This window comes from Lagenorhynchus albirostris, chromosome 14 (genome assembly GCF_949774975.1).
Source record: "Lagenorhynchus albirostris chromosome 14, mLagAlb1.1, whole genome shotgun sequence".
Lineage (NCBI taxonomy): Eukaryota > Metazoa > Chordata > Mammalia > Artiodactyla > Delphinidae > Lagenorhynchus > Lagenorhynchus albirostris.
Window position 1 is genome coordinate 73,425,912 of NC_083108.1, and position 24,970 is coordinate 73,450,881.

Consider the following 24,970-nt stretch of genomic DNA (forward strand, 5'->3'; position numbering starts at 1 on the left):
CGGTGAGCTCTGGGAGCCTCGGAGAGCCATGGATGGTTTCTGAGCTGGGGAGTGAAGGGCATGAGAAAGACAGGGTTTGGGGGAGGTGGGCCAAGATGTGGTAAGTGGTCACAGCCATGATGGGAGAGGCAGACTGGGCTGCTCTGACACGTCCTGGCGGTTGTGGTCTTGGAAAAACATAAAGGAGGCCAGTGAAGGAGGCCAGTGAAGAGAGTTGCTTGAGATAATGGGATGTCCTTGATTTGCCCCAAAGTAACTTTCTAAAGCTTTGAGGGTGCCCTTCCACCACTCCCCATACCCTTGGTGAGCTGGACAAGAGTGGTCACGCTAGTTCCCTTCCCATCTCTGGAAAGGGACACTCCCTTGGCATTAGTAACCGTCATTGTCAATCATAACCTGTGAACACTTTCTATTACGGAATCCTCACAGCTACCCAAGAAGTCCCCACTGTTACTACCCGCATTTTACAGGTGGGGAAACTGAGGTACAAGCAGGTGAAGTGATTTGCCCAGGTCACACAACCAGGAAATGTCAAAACAGGGATTTGAACTAAGTTCTGCAGCACTGTGGACGCTGCCCATTGTGGCCACCATCAGAGGGCACACTCCACCAATTCCAAACTATTTTCCCAATTATGATAACATTTCTCGCTGCCCTCCGAAAGGTAGTGCTGACAGATTTGGCCCTTTGTCCCCACTCCAACCCTCGTTCCCTGGGGATCTTTGGCCAAACTGATGTGCCATTCTGTGCCTCAGTTTATTCATCTCTATAAAGGGGCCAAGAACAGGACCTACCACCTCATAGGGCTGCCAGGAGATTAAATAAGACCCTTGCACAGCACCTGAAACAACACTCAGTTAACGTTACTTTTTAGCATTAATGCCTTCTAAGCACGCTGTGCTTGTCTAAAGCCGCTCCATGGAGAATTCTCTCCATGGAGAATCCCATTGGCATTTGGTCCATGTGCTCACTGTGGACTGACCCACTGGAAGCAAGGGCAGTCACATTCCTCATTAGCCAGACTGTGAGGGGTAATGGCTTGGAACATGGAGTTGGGGGTTCAGACAGACTTGGGTTCAAATCCAAGCTCCATCATTTGCTGGCTGTGTGATCTTGGGGAAGTGACCTCACCTCTCTGAGCCCCAGTAAAAATGGGATAATGATCATTTGCATCATTTGGGCTTGTTAAGAGGATTGTGTGCAGTGCCAGGCACTACAGAAGCCAGGAAGACATGGGAGCTTGCCTGGGTCCCCCGGCAAAGGGGCAGACCTTACATATTCAGGATCCTGGCCTGTGCTCTCCTCTCCCCCCACCCAACGAGGGCCCCTGTCTAGAGGCTACCCTGTTCCAGCCAGTTTTTGAGGTCCCCATCATTCAAGAGAATGGGGCTCCCGGGCAGAGAGTACCTAGGCCCTACTCAGGGATGGCCCAGTCAGCAAGAAGCAGGCCCTTCTGCTGTGACAGCATTGTCCCAGTGCACGGCCTTTGATCCTTCCTAAGGGTCATATGACCCCCTGTGGCTATTGCTGACAAAGCACCCCAGGTGTGCTGCACGTGACCACCGAGCAATTCCATGTTCCTGTAGACTTGACCCCTGATAACAACAACTGACATCCACTTGCCGGGCACATGACATGCATTTTCCCCTTAAATCTTTCTCCTTAAATCAACAACCCTAAGAGTGCCAGGAAACCCTTAACCACATTTTAAAGACAGAAAACTGGAGTCCAAGAAGAGAGATAACTTCCCCCAGGAACAAACTCAAGTGAGCAGGGGACATGGATCTCGCTGATCCAAAGACCTAATTCTTATCTGCTGCCTATGGGGGCCCCCAAATGGGACATGCTTTGATGTGCAGAGTCCTACCAAAACTGACTTAATTCTGCTAATGGCGCAATGGCAACGGCCCCATAGAAAAACACTCGAAGAATGAGCTGACAGTTCACGGAGAAGAAAATGCAAATAGTTACTAAGCTGATGGAAACTTGTCAGCTTTGCCAACAGGGAAAAATACAGATCAAAGCAATGATGAGAAAGTATTTTTTACCCATTGTGTTGGTAAGAAGTAACCCAATTGTTAAAATATCAGTGCTGGTCAATCCCACTACAGGACATATATCCAGAGAAAACCGTAATTCGAAAAGAGTCATGTACCACAATGTTCATTGCAGCACTATTTACAATAGCCAGGACATGGAAGCAACCTAAGTGTCCATCGACAGATGAATGGATAAAGAAGATGTGGCACATATATACAATGGAATATTACTCAGCCATAAAAAGAAATGAAACTGAGTTATTTGTAGTGAGGTGGATGGACCTAGAGTCTGTCATACAGAGTGAAGTAAGTCAGAAAGAGAAAAACAAATACCGAATGCTAACACATATATATGGAATCTAAAAAAGAAAAATGGTTCTGACGAACCTAGGGGCAGGACAGGAATAAAGACACAGACGTAGAGAATGGGCTTGAGGACAACAGCACAGGGAGATCAGCTGGGTGCTTTGTGACCACCTAGAGGGGCGGGATAGGGAGGGTGGGAGGGAGACGCAAGCGGGAGGGGATATGGGGATATACGTACAGCTGATTCACTTTGTTATACAGCAGAAACTAATACAATATTGTAAAGCACTTACACTCCAATAAAGATGTTGAAAAAAAAAACAGTGCTGATGAGAAAGCAGGGAAATGGATACTCCCTGATAGGACATTGCTGGTGGGAGTGTGGCTTGCTACAGCTTCTTAAGGAAGGGATCTGCTACAGCTGTTGACATTTAAAATATGCATGCCTGTTGATCTGCCTTCCACTTTCAGGATTCTGTCCTACAGAAATAAAAGCATCTGCACCAAAGGTAAATGTCTTCAAGGATGTGTATGGAGCATTGTTTGCAAGGGGCAAAACCCAGAAACACAGCAAGTACCCACCTACGTGGGAGTGTTTGCAAAGTTATGGCACCTTCCCGCATCCCACAGAATATCAAGCAACTATTATAATGAATGATTTTAGACTTAAATGTACCAGCATGAGAGGATCCCATGAAGCATTATTAATTTTAAAAAATGCAAGTTACAGAACAACGTCAACGATGCGAGCCTACTTTTTACAAAAGTGACATGAAATCCAAGTTAGAATTCTTGTATGTGTGTATTTGCACACACCTGCTCTTAACTTTAATTGTCTGAGTCGGGGCAGGGACAGGGTTAGCGTGTGGTGGGTCCTTAGAAGGGGGTAGAGGGCAGAGTTAATTTCATTGATTAATTTCATTAATTTCATTATTAATTTCATTGATTATTTTATTGATTTTCAGAGTTTAACAAACTTTTCTTTCTGTCCTTCCAATAAGAAAGGAAAGACACACTTGTGACAAATGAAATGATATTATGTATAAAGATGCACACTTGTGACTCCTTTTGTTTCAATCCCACTCCCGGGTTTATAACTGTGAAGGTCAGTGTTATGTGTCAACTTGGCTGGGCTACAGTCCCCAGTTATTCAATAAGCACTAAGCTAGGGACTTCCCTGGTGGCGCCGTGGTTAAGAATCCACCTGCCAATGCAGGGGACACGGGTTCGAGCCCTGGTCCAGGAAGATCCCACATGGGGAGTAACTAAGCCCGTGCGCCACAACTACTGAACCCATGCTCTAGAGCCCGCGAGCCACAACAAGAGAAGGCACCACAAGGAGAAGCCCGTGTAACCGCAACGAAGAGTAGCCCCGGCTCGCCACAACTAGAGAAAGCCCGCATGCAGCAACGAAGACCCAACGCAGCCAAAAATAAATAAATTTTTTTTTTTTAAAAAAAGCACTAAGCTAGGTGTTGCTGTGAAGGGATTCTGTAGATGTGATTAAAGTCCATAATCAGTTGACTTTATGTAAGGGAGACTATTCTAGATCATCTGGGTGGGCCTGATCCAATTGGTTGAAAGGCCTTATATGCAGAGCTGAGTCTTCCTGGAAGAAGCAGTTCTGCCTGTGGATGGCTGGTACCCCCGAGTTTCCAACCAGCCCATCCTGTGAATTTCAGACTTGCCTAGCCAGCCTCCACAGTCCATAAATCGATTCTTTGCGATAGACCTTTTTTTTTTTTTTTTTTTTGCGGTATGCAGGCTTCTCACTGTTGTGGCCTCTCCCATTGCGGAGCACAGGCTCCGGACGTGCAGGCTCAGCGGCCATGGTTCATGGACCCAGCCGCTCTGCGGCATGTGGGATCTTCCTGGACCGGGGCACGAACCCGTGTCCCCTGCATCGGCAGGCGGACTCTCAACCACTGCGCCACCAGGGAAGCCATGACGGACCTATTAACGTGGGTCTCCTACTGAGGTTGTTTCTCTGGTTGAACAGTGACCGACACAATGCCCTAGAAAAATTATTTTACAAGTGCACCAGAAGATGTGTTAAAAAGATGCCGTCAGTAGCAAAAACCTGGTAACAACACACATATATCCATCAACAGAAAAATGGATAGATAAACGTTGACGTAGTCCTGCCATGAACTGTTCATTACACGGCACGGAAAACGCACAAACTGTCACCACACAGACGACAGGGTTGAAGCTCACGAACAGGATGGTGCTAGAAAGAAGCAAGTCACCTAAGAATAGAGAAAGCACTATTTGATTTACATAAACTTTTTTTTTTTAATTTTTGGCTGCGTTGGGTCTTCGTTGCTGCGTGGGGGCTTTCCCTAGTTGTGGCTAGCAGGGGCTACTCTTCGTTGCCGTGCGCAGGCTTCTCATTGTGGTGGCTTCTCTTGCTGTGGCTCGCGGGCTCTAGAGCGCAGGCTCGGTAGTTGTGGCGCACGGGCTTAGTTGCTCCGCGGCATGTGGGATCTTCCCAGCCCAGGGATTGAACCCATGTCCCCTGTATTGGCAGGCAGATTCTTAACCACTGCGCCACCAGGGAAGCCCTGATTTATATAAACTTCAAAGACAGGCAAAACACATGTCATTGCTTAGGAATACTTATATAGTGGTAAAGCTATATAAATAGGTATATAAAATCTATATAGATTATATATACTATATAATCTATAGTATATATAATCATATATAATATATATCATAGATTATAACATTTTATACATTATAATGTATTTATTATGAGTATTATATATAAATATTATCTTATAGAGGATACATTATATACATTATATGTGTGAATAAATACGTGTATAAAACTAAGTTTACACTTATAGTGATGGAGTGATTTACACAGTCAGCAGGTTGATGGTGATTTAAGGGACCCCTAAGGTACTGATAGCTCTGTTTTTTAACCTGAATGGAGGGCATTTGTTTGTCCATTTTATTATTTTTAAGTTGTAAAGAAAAAATGTTGCCTCATTCCAGTTCTACAAGGATCTAGTCATCAACTGCTATAGTTGCCCTCCTCCAGTATACCCTGAGGGGAATTCAGGATGGAGAAAAACAGGAGGAAGTATTCTGTGTTTTGGATATATGGCCTCTAGATGGTCAACATGCATATCTAGGGAAGGATTTCAATGACCCCAGATTCTTGCATCTTCCCATCCATAGAAAAGCACTAAAATCATTAACTTGAGATGTCTGATTTTAGTGATTAGCAGTAATCTTTTACGGAGATGTATGCTTGACTACATGTATTTCCCAGCCAAAAAATTTATATATATACTGGCTTCTCCCTGACCTCTTTGGAGCAGTTCCTCTGAGCTTTCTGAGATGCTGTCTCTCTGACTATAGTCCTCAGTGAGGTCCCAATAAAACCAAGACTCAACTGTTGTGCATTTTTTTCAGTTGACATCACCCAGGCCGTGGGCCTTCTGAATAGGGAGGCTGAATGTCAGACAGATCCAGCCTTACCTCTGAGTGATGTAGGACACTCAGCCCATGGTGGTGAAGGGGACTCACTTGGGGTCACACAGACCTAGGTGCAAATCTTTGCCACTTCCCGGTGGGTGTCCTGGGGACAGGTTGTTTCATCTTCTTGAACCTCGATTTCCCTTCTCTGTGAAATGGAGATCTCAGTAGCCCTCACCCCACAGGGCTATTAAATGGGACAAGCACGCGGACACTCACTGTAATCTACATGGCTATACTCTGTAATAATCACTGTAATCTATATGCCAAGATTCCAAAGATATCGTGCTCTAGACCACAGGGTTGGTGGTCACCACAGAGACCACAGTTGTCCTCTCTAGGGTGGGCAACTAGAGTGCTTGGAAGGTAAGGAAGGCGGGGGCTGGCAGGGAGGAGGGTGGAAGACCACCCAGAGATGGTAGCATTTGAGCTGGGCCTGGCACATGAGTAATAAGAGTTTGTCAGGTAGAAAAAGGAAGGGCTGGGACTTCCCTGGTGGCGCAGTGGTTGAGAGTCCTCCTGCCGATGCAGGGGACGCGGGTTCGTGCCCCGGTCCAGGAAGATCCCACGTGCCGCGGAGCGGCTGGGCCCGTGAGCCATGGCCGCCGAGCTTGCGCGTCCAGAGTCTGTGCTCCGCAACGGGAGAGGCCACAGCAGTGAGAGGCCCGCGTACAGCAAAAGAAAAAAAAAGCAAGGGCTGGCATCCCGGGCAAGGGGGCTCAGAAGGAGCAGCGGTGTGGCCCTGTGTAAGTCCCCCGCTTCCGGGGCTAGAGTGGGGATAAAAGATGAAGTCGGAAAGGTGCGCTAGGACTGGACGCTAAAGGGCCTCGATCGCCCTTCAGAGGGCTCAGAGCTGGGCCTCGGTGCTGAAGGTGATGAGGAAGCAGGACGGACTTTGAGAGAGGGAGGTGGTGGGATTAGATGCGCGCAAACTGTGGAAGTGGGGGTGGGGCTGCTGGAGGAGGAGGAGCGTGACCTCAGCCTCAACATCCCCAGTGCCAGCCTCGGTGCCCTCCCCACCCCAACAGAAGGAAAGACGGAGGCGACCAGAACTTCCCCCGGAGGCTAGGAAACTGGGGAGGGGGGGGCTATATCCGTCAGGGCGAGTAGATCGACTAACTCCCCTGTTTTGACTTATTTGCCATCTTCTTCTTTTTTTCTTTTTCAGCCCCACTGCGCGGCTTGCGGGACCATAATTCCCCAACCAGGGATCGAACCCGTGGGCCCTGCAGTGGAAGCTCGGAGTCCTAACCACCGGACTGCCGGGGATTTCCCTGACATATTCTTCTTTTTTGTTGTTTTTTGTTTTGTTTTGTTTTGTTTTTTTGCGGTACGCGGGCCTCTCACTGCTCTGGCCTCTCCCGTTGCGGAGCACAGGCTCCGGACGCGCAGGCCCAGCGGCCATGGCTCACGGGCCCAGCCGCTCCGCGGCATGTGGGATCCTCCTGGACCGGGGCACGAACCCGTGTCCCCTGCATGGGCAGGCGGACTCTCAACCACTGCGCCACCAGGGAAGCCCCATATTCTTCTTTTAAAAGCCACCCTGCTAGAGGGAAATGCTGAACCCAGTTAGGAGATCTCTCAAAGGGAGGCAGCACAGCCAGAGTTTTTGTGTGTAAGGTGGAGCGTTCCCTGCCTGGGATCTTCTCAAATACTTTTTTTTTTTTTTTTTTTTTTTGCGGTACGCGGGCCTCTCACTGTTGTGGCCTCTCCCGTTGCGGAGCACAGGCTCCAGACGCGCAGGCTCAGCGGCCATGGCTCACGGGCCCAGCCGCTCCGCGGCATGTGGGATCCTCCCGGACCGGGGCACGAACCCGCGTCCCCTGCATCGGCAGGCGGACTCTCAACCACTGAGCCACCAGGGAAGCCCCTCAAATACTTCTTATCACCACTGATTACCAGAAGCATTTTGACGCCGTCTCACCCACCCGTCCCTCGGGAACAGAACCCTCTAGTTTCACCCTACAATGTACCTCTCCGGCCTCCTACTGTTTATACCCACCAGGTTTCATCTCTGCTTCTGCTTTAGCGGCGAAAACAGAACCGACAGACCTCGAGGGAGCCTGTGCCTTTAAGGGAAGAGGCGGGACGAGCCCTTGGGGGCGTGTCCTCTGGGCGGGTTGTATAAGGGGCGAGGCCGGCGCCGGGCTAGCGGAGGCCGAACTAGGGCTGAGCGGCTGGGCTTGATTCGGACGCTGCCGCAGGCGGGAACCCCGGGCTCTCAGCTTCAGGAGCAGAAGTTCGGGCGGCTCGGGCCGGTGGGCAGGGACTGGAAAGGCTGCGAAGCCCGGCGGGGTCGAGGTGCGGAGTTTGCTGGTCCGAGGCTCCTCGCAAGGTAAGAGGAACCTCCCCGCCCGCCTGGGCGCCGCGGGAGGACTGGCGCCCGGAGTTCAGCTTCTCAACATCCGCCCGGATTGGGAAACGGAGTTCATTGACGTTCCCGTGGTCTGGCACCTAGAAAGTGCAGCCGCAAAAGTGATTACTGCCCCATTTTCCTGCCCCTGCCCCTTCCTGTCGGGTGTGCAGATCTGAGCGTCTGAACTCCTGACCTCGGACAGGCACAGGTGAAGCGCTCCATAAATGCTCCCTTGTGAATGAGTGCGAGAAATCGGCGGCCAATAAATAGGAGACACGTGCTGATCCTCAAGTTGGGAACACCTGAGGCGCGAGCCCTGATTAAGCCCTTATCGTTTGCTCTGATGCTCCAGCATTTGTCTTCATTTTACAGATGAGGAATCAGAGGCTCAGAGACATGAAGTGACCTCCCCAAGGCCGCACAGCTCGTTCGTGGCTGAGATTATATTGCAGACCTGGAGAGTCCGGTTCCAAGTCAGTGCCAAGTGCAGTTACAGAGAACAGCAGGAGGGAAGGGCCTGTCAACAGGTGAGGAAAGAGTGCTGAGACAGGCCCTTGTGCCCCCTTTTCTTCCCCCAGAGCCGCGTCCTCCCCCTCCTGCCCCTGCCAGGACATTGAGCAAAGATTTACCGAAAAACGTTGGTAAATCTGGGCTTTGTTGTTTTCTGGGCTTTGCTTTTCCTGAAGGCAAAACAAAACATGCTCAACTACGACATGTGGAAGAGCCAAAGAAGAAAATTAGTATGCCGGGGACTTTTTTTTTTCTTTCCAGTTTAATTTCTTTGGAAGAAAAACAAAGCTGGTTTTTCCCTGGTGTTGAGGGAAAAACACAGATGCTAAAGTCCAGCTCAGCTCTGCTGCTGACAGGCTGTGTGACTTTGAGCAATTCACTTCCTCCTGGGCCTTGATTTCCCCATCAGGGCAGTTATTAGCCTGGGTTTCCATGGGAACACTACTGGGGGTTCAGGAAGAAGGGCTATCTAATCTGCATGCTAAATGATTCAGGCCCATCCGGAATGTGGGCTCCTACCTGGGCTTTCCGTTGGTGTGGGGAGGAGGAGGGGCAGTTCTTCAGCTGAAAAAGTTTTCAGGCCCCTCCTGTTGGGTCCTGCAGTCTTCAGTGACACTGTTTGTCTTTCTCACCCCTACCCTACAGGCCACTAGAGGTGCTAGCTGTTTGGAACTGAAACATGACAGAAGGGGAAGCGGAGAGTGAGGGCCAGGCCCCTTGGGGGCTGGTGGCCAGAGGACTGCTGAATCTGTACTGGGTGCTCAGCTGGGTCTGTGTGCTGCTGATGGTGGAGACAGTGTCGGGGGCCGGGGGCCCATCTGCAGGGACCCGCATTAGCTCCCAGTTTCCAGCCTCGGGTGTGAACCAGAGCCCCGTGGTAGACGTGAGTGTCCAGGTGGGAAACTGGCATCAGGTGGGCGTGTATTCAGCCAATCAAGTATGTATTGAGCATCTACTGTGTAGCAGTAGATGTGAGCTGAACCTTGGGATATGCCAGGGCACGTATACTGTAGACAAAAATCCCTGCCCTCACGGAGCCAGCAGTCTCTTAGGAGGGTGGATAAAGAAGTAAGCATGTACATTTCAGGTGGTAAGATGCTACGTGCTCAGCAGATAATGGGATAAAGTGATATTGGGGGATGGGGGATGGGGGCTGTGAGGAAGAAGGAGTATTTCCAACTATTTCAGCTTGGGGGGTCACAGATGGCCTCTGTGAGGAAGGGACCTTTGAGCCAAGCCCTGAATGGAGAAAGGAAGCCACTATACAGACATCAGAAGGATGAACATTCCAGGTGGAGAGAAAGGCAGGGACAAACTTAGTTTCTGGAGCTGTGAGGAGGCCAGAGTGGCTGGAACAGGGTGAGTGAGGGGGAGAGTGTTAAGAATGGGGATGGAGATGTAGTGGTGGTCAGATTACCTTATAGGCTGAGGCTAAGAGGTGGGATTTGTTTTATGACAGTGGGGAGCCAGTGGAAGGTTTTAAGCAGGGGGATGTCAAGATCTGATTTATTTCTTCAAGGGATGTCTCTGGCTTCTCTGGGGAGAATGGATTGAGAGGGTTGAGGGTGGCAGCGGGGAGAACAGTGGGAAGGCTCCTGCAGCTCGCCAGGTGATGGTGGTCGTGGGAGAAAGGAAAGAAGTGGTGGGATTTGGAGGAAGTATTGGAGGCACAACAAGCAGGGTATGCTGATGGCTTAGACGGAGGGGCATGGTGGGGGAAGAAAGCGAGGCGTCAAGGATGGCTCCAGATTTCTGGCCTTAGCAGTGGGGGGGGTGGAGGAGGATGGTAGTGCCACTGACTTGTATGAATGGAGAAGCAGTGGGGACGCTTGGTGAGAGCAAGGAGGCTTCCTCCCAAGGCAGGGAGGTTTGGGCCGTTGAGACAGGCCAAACGGAACTTGCATCATTCTGTTCTGATATCTGTAAGGGGAGGAGAGGTCACAGTGGATCCAGAGTGAAAATCTGAAGGCAGGAGGCTGCTCAAGATGACCCCCTGCTGCACGGGGCTGGAGTTCTCTCTTTGTATTCTCTTCAGTGAGAGAACAAGCGGAGTAACAAACTCCTCCCCACTTGAACTGACAGCTGAGAGTGCTTAGCGCCCACACCAGCTTTCTGGGGCTGCAGAGTACCTTCATGCCCATGATTCGAGGCAGACAGACAGGGAATTATGCCTGTTCTACAGATGGGCAAGTGATTTGTGGTTACTGTGGTTATAAAATTGCTGCCTCTTGGGGGCAGGAAAACGGGGGTTAACTGTGGCTTGTGTCAGATAATCTCTCTGAGTTATTGAGCACTTAGGCCAGCAATGCGCCTAGCTCATCAAGTCCTGTACCCAAACCCCTGAGATGGGTATGGTTATCTCTGTGCTATAGGTGAGGACGTTGAGGTTCAGGGAGGGGAAGTTGGCCACGAGGGAAGTAGCAGAGCCAGGATGTGAACTCGTGGCTGCCTCATGCTGAATCCAGACCCTTCTCCTCTGGTTCACTTGCCTCCCAGGACTGACACAGGTGGCTGCCCTCCTGGAAGTCCCGCCAGCCTCTGCCTGGCTGCTGTCTGGCCAGCTTGCAGGCTGGGAAAGGCCACCCACTCCTCACCTAGGTCCTTTTGCATAGTCACTCGTTCAACAAATATTTATTGAGCACCTATTACGTGCCAGGAACAGTGCCACACGTGAGGGGTAAATCAGGGAGCAGATAAGCTCAGTTCCTGCCCTCATGGAGCTTATACTCTAGTGGGGGACACAGATGAGAAACAAATCAACAGGTGAATCCACAGTATTTCACTGGGGGATGAGGAGAACAAAACAGGGTGGGATGTGATGGAGTGAGATGGAGAGGGGTAGCCGCTCTGCCTCGAGCTGTCAGGGAAGGCTTCTCTGAGGACAGAGACCTGAAGCTTTGCAAAGATCTAGGGGAACAGCAAGTGCAAAGGCCCTGAGGCAAGAGCAGAATGACGTGTCACAAACGAACTTTGAGAGGCCTCTGCAACAGTGAGCTGGGGGTGAGGGATGAGAAAGGAGACAGGAGAGGTAATGGAGGCCGGATCGCCTGGGGCTGTTTGGACCGCTGTGCGAAGTTGGCCCGTTCCTAGGGGTAAGACGGGAGCCATGGTAGGATTTAGAACACAGGAGGGATGTGATCTGATTTCAGTTTTTACAAGGATCCCATTGGTTGCTGTAGGAGAATCAACTGTAAGGGCGGAGGCAGAGAGTAGGCTGGCAAAGCGATCCGGTGAGATGCTGGTAGCAGCTTTGGGAAGGGGTCCAAATTAAGATTTTTGGAGGGGAAGTAGAAGACAAGGTTCTGCTGGGCCACCCAGTGCCCCATGCCCTAAGCCCGGGCTGGCCCAAGTGTGGCCTCAGGGGCCAGGGACAGGTTTGGCATCAGACCACCAGGGCCCAGTGGTTCCAGGACACTCTTTTCGGGAAAGAGGAGGGTCTGGAAAAAGAATCTCCACTTAGGACAGATCTGACCGAGGCTGGACATTTGGGGCTGACCCTTGTGGGGGGTGGAGGGGCCCAAGCTAACAGGTGCAGGGAGCTGTTTAGTCTCAATTTTCCCCTCTGGAAAAAAGAGTAATCAAAGCTCATTTTACTGAGCACTGACTGTGTACCAGGCACTGTTCTAAGCACATGGATTAACTCATTTAATCCTTTATTTCAGGAGTCGGCAAACTTCAGCCCACAGGTCAAATTAGGTCCACTGCTGGGTGTTGTAGTCCAGGAGCTGAGAATGGGTTTTATATTTTCAAATGGTTGAAAAATTTTTTTAAAAGAACACTATTAAGTGACACATGAAAACTTTGTGAAATTTGAACCTCACTGTCCGTAAGTCCAGTTTTATTGGAATACAGTCATGCCTGTTTATTATGGCAGGTGATACTTTCACACGACAAAGCAGAGTGGAATGGTTTCAACAGAGACTGTCTGGCCTGCAGAGGGGAAAATATTTAGCCTTTTATAGAAAGAGTTTGCCGACCCCTGCCTCATTTTATAAAGGAGGGAACTGGGGCACAGAGAAGTTACGTGAGTTGTCCAAAGTCACACAGCTATGAGTAGGGAAGCAGAACTTGAGCCCAGCCTGCATGGTTCCAGAGCCCTCTCCTCATAAGCACTGGACCACCCAGCCTTGCTGAGCAGTTGTCACAAGCCCATGGGGCCTTTGGGAAATGGCAGTGTTCATTTTCTGCTCCTGGGTTGGTGTCCTGGTGAGAGTCCTGTGATTTTTCCACCCCTTTGAAAACTTGCCCTATTGGGGTCCAGCTGCAGGGTTGGGAAAATAGGAGGAGGTGTAGCTACAGGACGTAGGAGAGTGGAATTGTAGCCCCAGGTCACATCTACAGTGCCTCTTTGGGGGGCTGATCAAATGAGGTTAAGAACGTGAGAAGCCTTTGAGAGTTCTTTAGTGTCTGCAGTTAACTGACTCTAGATGAGTGTTTGAGTTTCCTGTTGCTGCTGTAACAAATTATTACAAACGTAGTGGCTTAAAACAGCACACGTTTGTTATCTGGAGGTCAAAAGCCCAAAATGGGTTTCACTGGACTAAAATCAGGGTGTGGGCAGGACCGTGTTCCTTCTGGAGGCTCCAGGGGAAGGTCCATTGCCTTGCCTTTTCCAGCTTCTAGCAGCTTCCTGCATTCCTTCCTTATTTTGTGGCCCCTTCCTTCATCTTCAAAGCCACCAGCGTAGCATCTCTCTCAGTCTCTCTCTCTGACTCTCTGACCTATGCTTCCATCACGTCTCTTTCCGTGACTCCGACACTCCCACCTCCCTCTTAAAAAAAATCCTTGTGATTACATTCAAAGGCCTCCAGATAATTCTGGATAATCCCCCCATCTCAAGACCCTCAATTTAATCACCCCTGCCAGAGTCCCTTTTGCCATGTAAGGTCGCATATCCACAGGCTCTGAGGATTAGGACCTGGACATCTTTAGGGACCACTGTTCAGCCAGGGAGGATGAACCAGGAGCTTGTGACTCCACATGTCCCTCCCAGCCCCCTCATCCACCAAGCCATCCCCGTACTGCCCATGCACCTGCACAAGGAGGGGCCGCTGGCTGCAAGTAACAACATTTGGAGAGGGCATCTAGGTAGGGAAAACCTGAGCCCTTTTTTTTTTAATCCTACTATAGTTTAATTAATGGTATTATACCAATGTTAATTTCTTAGTTTTTAAAAATATTTGTATTTATTTATTTTTGGCTGCGTTGGGTCTTCGTTGCTGCACCTGGGCTTTCTCTAGTTGCGGTGAGCGGGGGCTACTCTTCGTTGCGGTGCACGGGCTTCTCATTGCGGTGGCTTCTCTTGTTGCGGGGCACGGGCCCTAGGCACGTGGGCTTCAGTAGTTGTGGCACACGGGCTCAGTAGTTGTGGCTCGTGGGCTCTAGAGCACAGGCTCAGTAGTTGTGGCTCGAGGGCTCTAGAGCACAGGCTCAGTAGTTGTGGCGCACGGGCTTAGTTGCTCTGCAGCACGTGGGATCTTCCCAAACCAAGGCTCGAACCTGTGTCCCCTGCATTGACGGGCGGATTCTTAACCCCTGCGCCACCAGGGAAGCTCCCAAGCCTTTCTTGTTGGGCCCCAACTAACAAAATGGAAACGATTTAAAATTGTCCCCTTAATATCGGAGCTGTTTAATTGTTTGGCTTCTTAATGGAGCCAGCGTGGACTCTGATAGTGTGCGTTCTGCTATTCAGTAATAAAGGGAGTGTGGAGAAGCACTTAACAAAACATATGTGGCACCAAGCTGCCAGCGTCCAGAGTGGGTTTGGTGAGCACGGCTCTGCAGGTGAGGAAGACAAGGCCCAGACCCCTTAAGGGGCTGCTGAAGGTCACCCAGCCAGCTGGTGGCAAAGCTGGGTCTCAGACCCAGGACTGCTCTTCCTCTCAGCTGACCCTGTCTCCCATACCAGTCTTACTGGTATAGGATTGAAAACTGACGGCCCACGGGCTCGTCTGGCTGCTATGATTTTGGTTTTGGTTTCAGTTTTTTTGGGCAGTGTGGGGAGGGGTTTTCTTTCATGTTATAACTTGGATGCCTTTCAGCAGGGCATGCACCCTCCAGCTCACCACCATTGCCAGCAGCCGTGGTGGTTTTAGACATTTATATGATCTGCCTGGCCCCCAAGGCATTGAGTTTGCAACCCTTTCCTGTCCAGCCTGGCCCTTGAAACTTGTTCACAGAAGGGAAAATATTTGACCCTCTCTGGATTCCCTGGGTGTCCTTAGTGATTCAGGGAAGAGGATGAGAAGGGAATGAGATGGTCTGAAAAGTCACCCACCCCAGACTCAGAGCAATGCTCCTTTAACTCTACCACCCCTGGGCAGAGCTGGGTTCAGGTCCTGATGGGCTTCGAGGGAGGGGATGGCCACCTTGGGGCACGGAGGCAGGTAGGCTGCAGAGAAATGCGATTCTGGAGACCAGATTTGGGGGACCCGCCTTGCTGACTCACTCTGCTGTCAGGGAGATGGAGACGAGCTGGGCTGGGACCATCTCCCTGCGTCCTCCCTGGCTAACCGTGAAGACCAGGAGGTGGGGAAGAAGGCAGGAAGAGGAGGCTGCCCTTGCCCAGTTGAGCTGTTTCCCCAAGAGCTTCAGCTAGTAACTTTCAGGGAGACCTGAGTTTGAAACCAGCTAGCAGTGGTAGGCTGTGTGCCCTGGGGCAAGTCACTTTGCCTCTCTGTGCCTCAGTTTTCTCATCTGTGAAGTGGAAACAATTGTACCAGGTCTGGTTTTTTTTTTTTTTTAGAAGATGTTGGGGGTAGGAGTTTCTTAATTAATTTATTTATTTTTGCTGTGTTGGGTCTTCGTTTCTGCGCGAGGGCTTTCTCTAGTGTGGCAAGCGGGGGCCACTCTTCATCGCGGTGCGCGGGCCTCTCACTATCGCAGCCTCTCTTGTTGCGGACCACAGGCTCCAGACGCGCAGGCTCAGTAGTTGTGGCTCACGGGCCTAGTTGCTCCGCGGCATGTGGGATCCTCCCAGGCCAGGGCTCGAACCCGTGTCCCCTGCATTAGCAGGCAGACTCCCAACCGCTGCGCCACCAGGGAAGCCGCCTAGGTCTGTTTTGAAGACTGAGCTGGGGTCCAGCACAATGTGTGGCAAAACAATTATGAGGCCATACTGTGTGCAAGACTTTGGTGGGAGGGACAGACATTAAAACAAGTCTGTGATCCTACAAATAACTGGGGATTTCAAAACACGAGAAGTGCTTTGTAAGAGAAGACCGAGGGTGATGGGAGCTTATAACTGGAGGATCTGCCCTATGCTGGGGGTGATCAGGGAAGGCTTCCTGGAAGAAACGTCTAAGAATTGGAGGATGAATGAATGGTGGTCTTTTGAGGGAGGTGTACCAGGCAGAAGGAACAGTGCATGAAATAGGTACGGTGGGTCAGTGTGGCGTCTGCAGAGAGCCAGTAAGCAAGGGATGAGGAGATGACCTGAGGGCTCAGGGACAAGAAATCTCATCTCCAGTTTGGCATTGGTGGGAGTTCAGAGAAGGCTTGTGGAGGGTGTGGAACTGTGATTTGACAGAGCTTTTTAAAAAAAAAAAAAAATTGTAATATAGCATACATAACCTAAGATTCACCATCTTAACCATTTTTAAGTGTACAGTTCAGGGGCATTAAAAACATTTACACTGTGCAACCGTCACCACCATCCACCTCCAGAGCTCTCTCATCTTGCAAAACTGAAACTCTCCTCATTAAACAACTCCCCATTTCCCCCTCCCCCCAGCCCCTGGCAGCCACCATTCTGCTTTCTGTCTCTATGAGTTTGACTATTCCAGTTACCTCACATAAGTAGAATTACATATACAGTATTTGTCTTTTTACAACTGGCTTATTTCACTTAGCATGATGTCTTCAAGGTTCATCCATGTTGTGGCCTGCGTCAGGATCTCCTTCTCTTTTAAGGCTGAATAACATTCCATCGTGTGGATATGCCACGTTTTGCTTATCCATTCATCCATTGATGGACACTTGGGTTGCTTCTAAACCTTTTGACTACTGTGACTCGTGCTGCCATGAATATGGGTGTGCAAATGTCTCTTTGCGACCTGACTTTCAATTCTTTTTGACATACACCCAGAAGTAGATTTGCTGGATCATATGGTAATTCTGGGATTTTTTCCAGTTTTATTGAGATACAATTGACCTACAGCACTGTATATAAGTTTAAGGTGTACAGCATAATGATTTGACTTAACATATATTGTGAAATGATGCCCACGATAAGTTTAGTGAATATCCATCAACTCATAGAGATAGAAAAGAAAGAGGTTTTTTTTTTTCCTTGTGATGAGAACTGTTAGGAAATACTTTAACAACTTTCATGTATACCATACAGCAGTGTTAACTATAGTTATCACCTTGTGCATTACATCCCTGGTACTGGTTATTGTATTTTTAATTTGGGAGGGGAACTGCCGTGCTGTTTTCCACAGCAGCTGCACCATTTTTACACCCACAGCAGTTGCACAAGGGTTCCAATTTCTCCCCATCCTCCCTAACGCTAGTTATTTTCTGGTTTTGCTCATTTGGTTTGTGTAGTAGCCATCCTAATGTGTGTGAGGTGGTACTGACAAAGCTTTTGAACATAAAGTTTGAGAAGGGGGAGCTTCTAGGCAATGCCTAAGCACATGCATAACCTCACAAGGGCCTAATATCCATTATATAAAGAGCTTCTATAAATCAATAAGAAGAAGCAAACAATTGAAAAAACTAGCAGTTTAAAGAAGGAATACAAATGGCCATTAACACACGAAAAGAGCACTTCACCGTCCTCCTGGACTTGCAGCTTAACAACAGGGAGATTCCTACTACATTGGCTGGAACCAGACTTATGGTAGCCACCCTAACCCGGTAGGGGTGCAGGTGTAAACTCCTTTCCCATTGCTGGTGGCAGTGTGTCTAAGTAGAGCTTTAGGGAGGGTCTTTTGGCAAAATCCATCAAATGTTTAAGATGTTTCTCCCTCTGCAACAGACACTATCAGGGCCCCGCCCATATCCTTTGGACTCTGCCATTTTGGTGGGCTTCTGTGGACTTCGAGTTCCCAGCATCTTTTTTCAGAACCACCCATAAGCATGGTAGGCCAGAAGTGCTGGGGATCTAGCACCTCCCTCCCCGGCAGTGCTCACCTGATGACTGATAAGAGTTGGTGTATAAATACCCCAGCTCCCTTGCCCTTGGGATTACCAGCCCATGGTGGGAACAATCTCAACCAGCCTTCACTGGTTGCATTTCCGTCCCTGAGTCTCTTCTCCCTCTCGGTGCTTGTGTTCTATACACCTCCCAAATATTCTGCTTACTTAGACATCCTTGTCTCTGGGTCGCTTCTGGAGGAACTCAGACTGGGATACTCTCTGACTCAGCACTTTCACTTCTAGAATTCTCCCTGACAGAATATTCTCACATGTACTCAGAGTCATGTGCAAGGAAGTTGATTTTGGTAATAATGAAAAGTAGACACACTCAACTGCCCATCAGTAGGGAAACGTTACCTCTACTATGTATCATCCATGATGTGAAATCCTGAGACTCTGCAGTGGCAGGGGGTGGCGAGGGTGGTAATGGTTAAGGACAGGGATTCTAGAGCCTCAAGCTGCCTGGGTTCCAACTCTGTCTCTACCACTGAGTGGGCCCTGGGATAGTGTCTTTGTCTCCTCATCTGTATAATGGGCAGGTTAATAGTACCTTCCTCATAAGATCATTGTGCAGATTAATTGAGGTACATTTTAAGCTCTTAGCACTGTACCTGGCATATAGAAATCCCTCAGAATGTTTTGACTTTTATCATCCTCCTCATCATTATGTGCATCAATATATCAATACATGGCACATACGTGAAGTGGTAAAAGTTAAGTTGCAGAAACGAGCTTCAGGATGGACTCATTTCTATGAGATAAACTGTATACTAGGATGTATATACAAATATCGTGAAACTGAGAAATGTCTGTAAGGGTCTGCTTCAAACTGATCATAGTAGGACATCTGGAGAGAGGCGGGATCATGGAGGGCAGGGATGAGAAGGGAGAATTTAGAAATCTTTATGTATTGTTTCTTTTTGTTTCATTTTAAATACACCTATTCAGGACTTACTTGGGTTAGTTTCAAACACAAGTTTATTTTTAAAAATTAAAGTGTGCAGCTGGTACCTGGAGGCCTTGGGAGGCTTAGAGACCAGGATGAAGGAGGTTATCTTCACTGCTTAGGTGGGGCTGGGCCAGTCAACCACAGGGTGTCGGACCTTGATGTCCCCCCTCCCTTCCCACAGTGTCGAGAAGTGTGTGGCCTGAATGCCTCTAGCCGCTGTGATTTCGTCCGCTCCAACCCTGACTGCCGCTGTGAAGGGGGCTACCTGGACTACCTTGAAGGCATCTTCTGCCACTTCCCACCCGACCTCCTCCCTCTGGCCGTCACGCTCTACGTGAGGCCCCGCTCCGGGGAGCTGGTGAGAGGGGCTGGTGGCCCCGGCGGGACTTAATGCCCTTTTCCCTTTCCGGCCCCCCAACCCAGGCTTTTTGGCTGCTCTACCTGTTTCTGATTCTGGGAGTCACCGCGGCAAAGTTGTGAGTTTGGCCTTGGGCTCATATCCACCTTATAGATTGGAAAATGGAATCCCAGGAGGTTGACATTGGGGTGACCCTGGGCTTGGGGGAAGGACGGGGGCAGGAGCCACTCATTGTGGAAACACTCACTGTTTGCCTTTTCTCCATAGTTTCTGCCCTAACTTGTCAGCCATTTCGACCACACTCAAGCTTTCCCACAATGTGGCAGTATCCTTTGTCCCCGAGGGATGGAGGGCAGTTAGGGCGGGTGGCTGGGAGACAGGGTGGCAGCTCATGGCCAGGAAAGGCCCCTGCACTGAGGCCCCTTGACACGCTCCCCCCATGGCGTCACCTTCCTGGCGTTTGGGAACGGGGCACCGGATATCTTCAGCGCCCTGGTGGCCTTCTCAGGTCCGCGCACAGCCGGCCTGGCCTTTGGGGCACTGTTTGGTACGAGAGGCCCCAGCTAGGGTGGGGTGGGGCAACAGGAGGGGGCGCAGGGTAGACCAAGCTTGGCATCCTCTCCTCCAGGCGCAGGCGTGCTGGTTACCACCGTGGTGGCCGGTGGCATCGCCATCCTGCACCCCTTCACAGCAGCCTCGAGGCCCTTCCTCAGGGACATCATTTTCTACATGGTGGCCGTGTTTCTGATCTTCACTGCACTCTACTGCGGCAGGGTCACGCTGGCATGGGCCCTGGGTGAGTGGCCACAGGACCAGTGTGGGGTCATCCCAGGGCTGATGCGTGGGAAGCATGGGGGCACAGGAGGGAGTGGTCAGCAGGGCACAGAGTCACCTTTGGTTCCAGATGTTGGAAACCCTACTCAAGGTGGCTTGAGCGAAAAAAGGGGACTCGTGGTTCGGATAACCAAAGAGGGCAGGGCAGAGTCGGGGTGATGTTCTGAATTTTCACAATTTCAGGTTTTAACAAGCAGTACAGCCAGGATGCTGACTGTGGCCGTCAGGGTCCCGGCAGCATGTCCATTCCATCCAGATGGTTCAAATGACATGAATGGCGGGACAATTTACAGAGGGTTAAGGAAGCCAACAAGGGATGCTGAGATGCAGAGATACCAGGGACCAGCAACAGTGGGAGCCCCTGAAGGGGCAGAGAATGGGGTGCCTGGAGCCTGCTGAGGGCTACAGGCCCAGACCTGGGACCACCCAACATGAGTGACAGTTATGGAGGGTCACAGTCCCTGCTGGAGACAGGGTACCACAGCAGGGAGGGAGCAGGGAAGAAGCGCCCCAGACCCTCCCCTACTGCCTTCTGTTTTGCTGTCAGGGCTCCGTGGGTGGACCCAGGGCAGCCAGGGTTCAGGTGATGCAGTCTGCAGGGCTCAGCCTCCCAGGCCACAGAGCAGGACACCGACCCTTCACACTTGAATTGTGTCCTAGAGGCCATTGTCTATACCAGGCGTTACACCCACCGTTGACTGCCAGATTGGTGGTGGGGAGGGGGCGGGGCTCCAGGAAATGGCCATTTGCCTACTGGTGCTGGGCTGGGCTTACACAGATAGCCACCGCCACCAGGCCCCAGTGACAGAACTGGCAGCTCTTGTTCTCTGGGCCCTGTGGCCAGGATGCCACTTGGTGACAGCGTGCCCTTGTCTGCAGGTTACCTGGGCTTCTACGTGTTCTACGTGGTCACTGTGGTTCTCTGCACCTGGATCTACCAATGGCAGCAGAGGAGATCCTTGGTCTACTCTGTGCCAGGTACTCCAGGTAAGGTCTGAATGGAGCCCCCAAGGGAGCACCAGTGGGCCTGGCGCCCTCCTTGCCCTTCACTGCTGCCTTGTGTCTCTTGAGGCCTTTGCCAGTGCCCATCTCCTACTTTTTCTACTCACTTGACCAGGGTCCCACCTCTGCACTTTTGCTTGTGCTGGTGAAGCCTCATCATCACCTGCTTGTCCACGTTCACTAGTTCTTCATGCTGCTGCCTGTTGCCAGGGCACATCTTCAAGCTGTCACCACTTGTGTCCAGGGATGCGCCCCCTACCGTCGGGGTGAAATCCAGATGCTTCCATATACGCAAATACTTGCACACACATATCTGCAAACACACACATCCACAAATACATATACAACACGCACATACACAACATATATAAATACACATTCACAAATACATACACATACACAGCCCCCACATATATACAAATACGTGCATAGCACACACTCCCAAATACACGCACATATACAATATATATACATACATACTACATACATGTACACAAATACATGCACAACACACATACTCAAATACATGTACCACACACAATACATGCACACACATATCCACAAACACACACATCTACATCCACAAATATACACACAAATACACATATGTACAAATACATATATGGCATACACAACACACATATAAATACACGTGCACAAATACATATACACATAGTCCACACATGTACACAAGTTCATATATAAACATGCACACACATATACAAAATGTATATACAAAATATATATGTGCACACACATATACAAAAATGTATATACAAAATATATACGTAGCGCACACATACAGCACACAAATACAAAGTACATACACATATATACAATTTATTGAGTAAATTATCAATAATTATTAAATTATCAAATTCATTCTTTTCAGTAAGACTGTAAGATAGGGCCTATAGTATTAGCGTCTTTTTGGGTGAGGAAACAGGGAAGTCAAATTCTTCCCAGGCCATAGGTACTGGAGAGGGGCAGAACCAGGACTTGACCCTTGTTCCTCAGACCCCAAAAGCCATCCCCCTACCCACAATGCCAGAGACCACAACTGGGAACCTACAGACCACCTCTTCTGTACAGAAGCGTTGTTTTTTTGTGGTGTGACCAGTGTGTTCTTTTAAAAAATATTAGGCCAAGATTTAAAATGAAAAGATTTTGTTTTAATTTTTAAAATATTTATTTTTTATTTTGGCTGTGCTGGCTCTTAGATGCAGCATGCAGGCTTCTTAGCTGTGGCATACACACTCTTAGTTGCGGCATGCGAACTCTTAGTTGCGGCATGTGGGATCTAGTTCCCAGACCAGGGATCGAACCCGGGGGCCCTGCATTGGGAGCGTGGAGTCTTACCTACTGGACCACCAGGGAAGTCCTTAAAATGAAAAGACTTGATATAAATTGTGACTTCTCTTGAAACATGAGACCATCTGGTCCTCCATCCCTGCCTGGCACAATGCCTAGAACTGAATGGGGCTTCCCTCTTAGGACAAGGTGTGGGTCCCCAGTTTGCCCCAATCCCCACCACTCTGTCGTCAGCCCCAACACGTGGAGGTGGGTTGGTTGCAGACCTGATTGGAAAACCAGAATTCTGCCGCCCAGCCTGTTTCACTTGGCCCCGTGATGTGCTTGGTCCCTTTCAGCGTGTGAGCCTGAGAACCTTGTACTGGATCTGCTGCCATTTGTGCTGGGCCTCAGCTTTCTTCTCCAGACTCATTTCATACCCCAAACTCCATGCCCCAGCTGTGCAGGGCTACCCCCGTGTCCCTGAAGACACTATGCTCCGTCTGGCTATCTCTGGGCCTTTGCGTGTGCTGTCCCCTCTCCCTGGTGTGCCCTTCTTCTGAAAGACTTAAGGACTCAGCCTGGAGGGAGCTCTGCAGAGAACCCCAGGTGTCCCTTCTGGGCTTGTACAGCTTTCAGACTCTCCCCAGCACAACCTTTATTTCTCCATTCTGTTATTAATTTGCTTGTATTTCCGTCTGTTGGACTGTGGGCTTCCAGAGGGCCAGACTCTATCTCATTACCTCTCAAATCCCTGGGGCCCTGACACAGGTGCTGGTGACTCCTACAGGAAGTCTACCACGATTTTTCCTCTTCTGCCCTCTTTATCAACTGAGCCTTCAGAGTTCAGCACATATTACCCTGTGCTGTCTTTTAAACCCATCATAGGCCTCCAGGCTGGAACAGAAGGGGAAAATGAGACCTGGAGAAGGGCCCAAAGTCACACAGAGGAAGAATCAGGACTAGCACTCCTCACTTGAGAAAGGCCATTTTCCTTTTAGGAAGCCCTTCTTTACAGGCTCAGTCCTCTAATCATTCCCAAGGACTCCCGAGAAAAGTTGCAACTGGAAAAGAAAAATATGATGGGTTCCAAATTCTGAAAGGTACAAAATTGAAGTCAGTAGATGTTTCAATTATGTCTTCAAACACCCTTATTCAATTTAGCATTATGGCTGCCTCATTACATTTGAAAATGCTTTGTGAGTTAGACTTCCTCAATCTGTAAGAATTTCTGAGCATGCAGGGTGATTGCTGAGAAATCCAAAGTACAGAGGGCCTGGACACTTGCACCCTGAAAACTGTCCTGTCCCAGAGGTGCTCTACCCTAGAACAGTGGTGGAGGGTCTGGGTGCCCCAGTTGGCTCATGGGAAACTCCCCTCTCTCCTACAGAGATGCTGTCAGGTTCCGAGGAGGATCGGGTGTCTTCTAATACCAACGGCTATGACTACGGTGAGTCCAGTGCCCTGTGCCTGGCTGGGATGGAGAGGTGGGGAGATGGGGCCATCCAGGTCCCACCTCGGCTAAGCTCTGGGCCGGGTTTACCTGCACCCCTACCAGGCCCTGGGCTTTTCCTTCTTCCCAAGGGTTGGGGGGACTGGTGGGAGGTGGAGGGAAGAGGGTTTCCCGGAGGCTGAGCCAGCCATGGACAGCTGCCCCTCCCACCTTTCACCCCCAGGTGAGGAGTACCGGCCGCTGTTCTTCTACCAGAAGACCACGGCTCAGATCCTGTTGCAGGCCCTCAACCCCCTGAATTACAGGAAGTGGAGGACCAAGCCAGTGTACTGGAGGGCCCTCAAGGCATTCAAGGTAAGGGGGGACTCTGAGCCAGGCTCCTGGCTTCATGACAGCACAGGACAGTTGCCCCTCAACCTTCTCCAGAGCAATGAGGGGAGAGTCGGCCTCTGCTGAGGACTTGATGGGGAAATAGACGAGCTGGGACTTGATGGGGAAACTGAGTCATGGAGCATAGCTGGGGCTCTTCCCCCCATGGAGGAATGAGAGCATCTTCTCAGGGACAGAGAGAGAGGAGATGGGGACCCCTCCTGACCAGGTGAGGGCAGGGAACTGGGACGGAGAGGGAGTGGGTCATAGTGAGTCCAAATGAGGCCGAGATTGCTCTCCTCTGATCCCCACTGCTTCCCTGAGCTAAATGTCTCCTGAGGTCTCGATGTGGGCAGGGGTATCCAGGCTGGTTTACATGAGGCACAACTGCAGCTGCTTTCCACCACCCAGACCGAAAAAGTCAGGGGTCTCACCTCACAGCCCTCCAACGTGGATACCTCTTAGGCCTTCTCAGACCCAGGGGTAGATAATAAACTATATTTATACCCCACAGTGGCTCTGGCTACATCGTGACCTTGGGCAAGTCACTTCATCTCTCTGAGCTGCAGTTATCGCCACTGAAAAATGGGTATAATGACAGTACCTTTCTTCTGGAGTGGTTATATTAGTAAGTTATTGCTGCAACAGTGCTGTGTAACAAACAGCCCCCCAACATCTCATTAACTTATGATGACAATATTTATTCTTGTTCAAGAGCCTATAAGTCATCTAGGGTGACTCTGGTTGGTGGTTCAGGTCTGCCCCCCATCTCATTCTGGGGCCAGTGGGAGTGTGCTCTTTTCTTGGCAGAAAAGACCAAGGCAAACTCTCCAAGCACATTTTATGCCTCTGTTCACATCACATTCACCGACAG

At 50.0% G+C, this 24,970-nt stretch overlaps 1 protein-coding gene across 2 annotated transcripts in view; it reads left to right on the forward strand.

The window, feature by feature from the left end:
• Positions 1-8,576: 8,576 nt before the first annotated feature.
• Positions 8,577-24,970, forward strand: part of SLC8B1 (solute carrier family 8 member B1) — a 30,888-nt gene continuing 14,494 nt past the window's right edge. Inside the window, exons 1-10 of one of the 2 annotated variants that reach the window (XM_060121805.1) lie at positions 8,577-8,717; positions 9,346-9,595; positions 18,972-19,124; positions 19,214-19,266; positions 19,416-19,473; positions 19,590-19,695; positions 19,777-19,944; positions 20,862-20,969; positions 23,665-23,724; positions 23,951-24,081. In XM_060121805.1, the coding sequence (XP_059977788.1) occupies positions 9,380-9,595; positions 18,972-19,124; positions 19,214-19,266; positions 19,416-19,473; positions 19,590-19,695; positions 19,777-19,944; positions 20,862-20,969; positions 23,665-23,724; positions 23,951-24,081 (1,053 nt within the window). In that variant the 5' untranslated portion in view covers positions 8,577-8,717; positions 9,346-9,379. The remainder of the gene's footprint in view (positions 8,718-9,345; positions 9,596-18,971; positions 19,125-19,213; positions 19,267-19,415; positions 19,474-19,589; positions 19,696-19,776; positions 19,945-20,861; positions 20,970-23,664; positions 23,725-23,950; positions 24,082-24,970) is intronic. The other variant, XM_060121806.1, reaches the window with a different exon arrangement.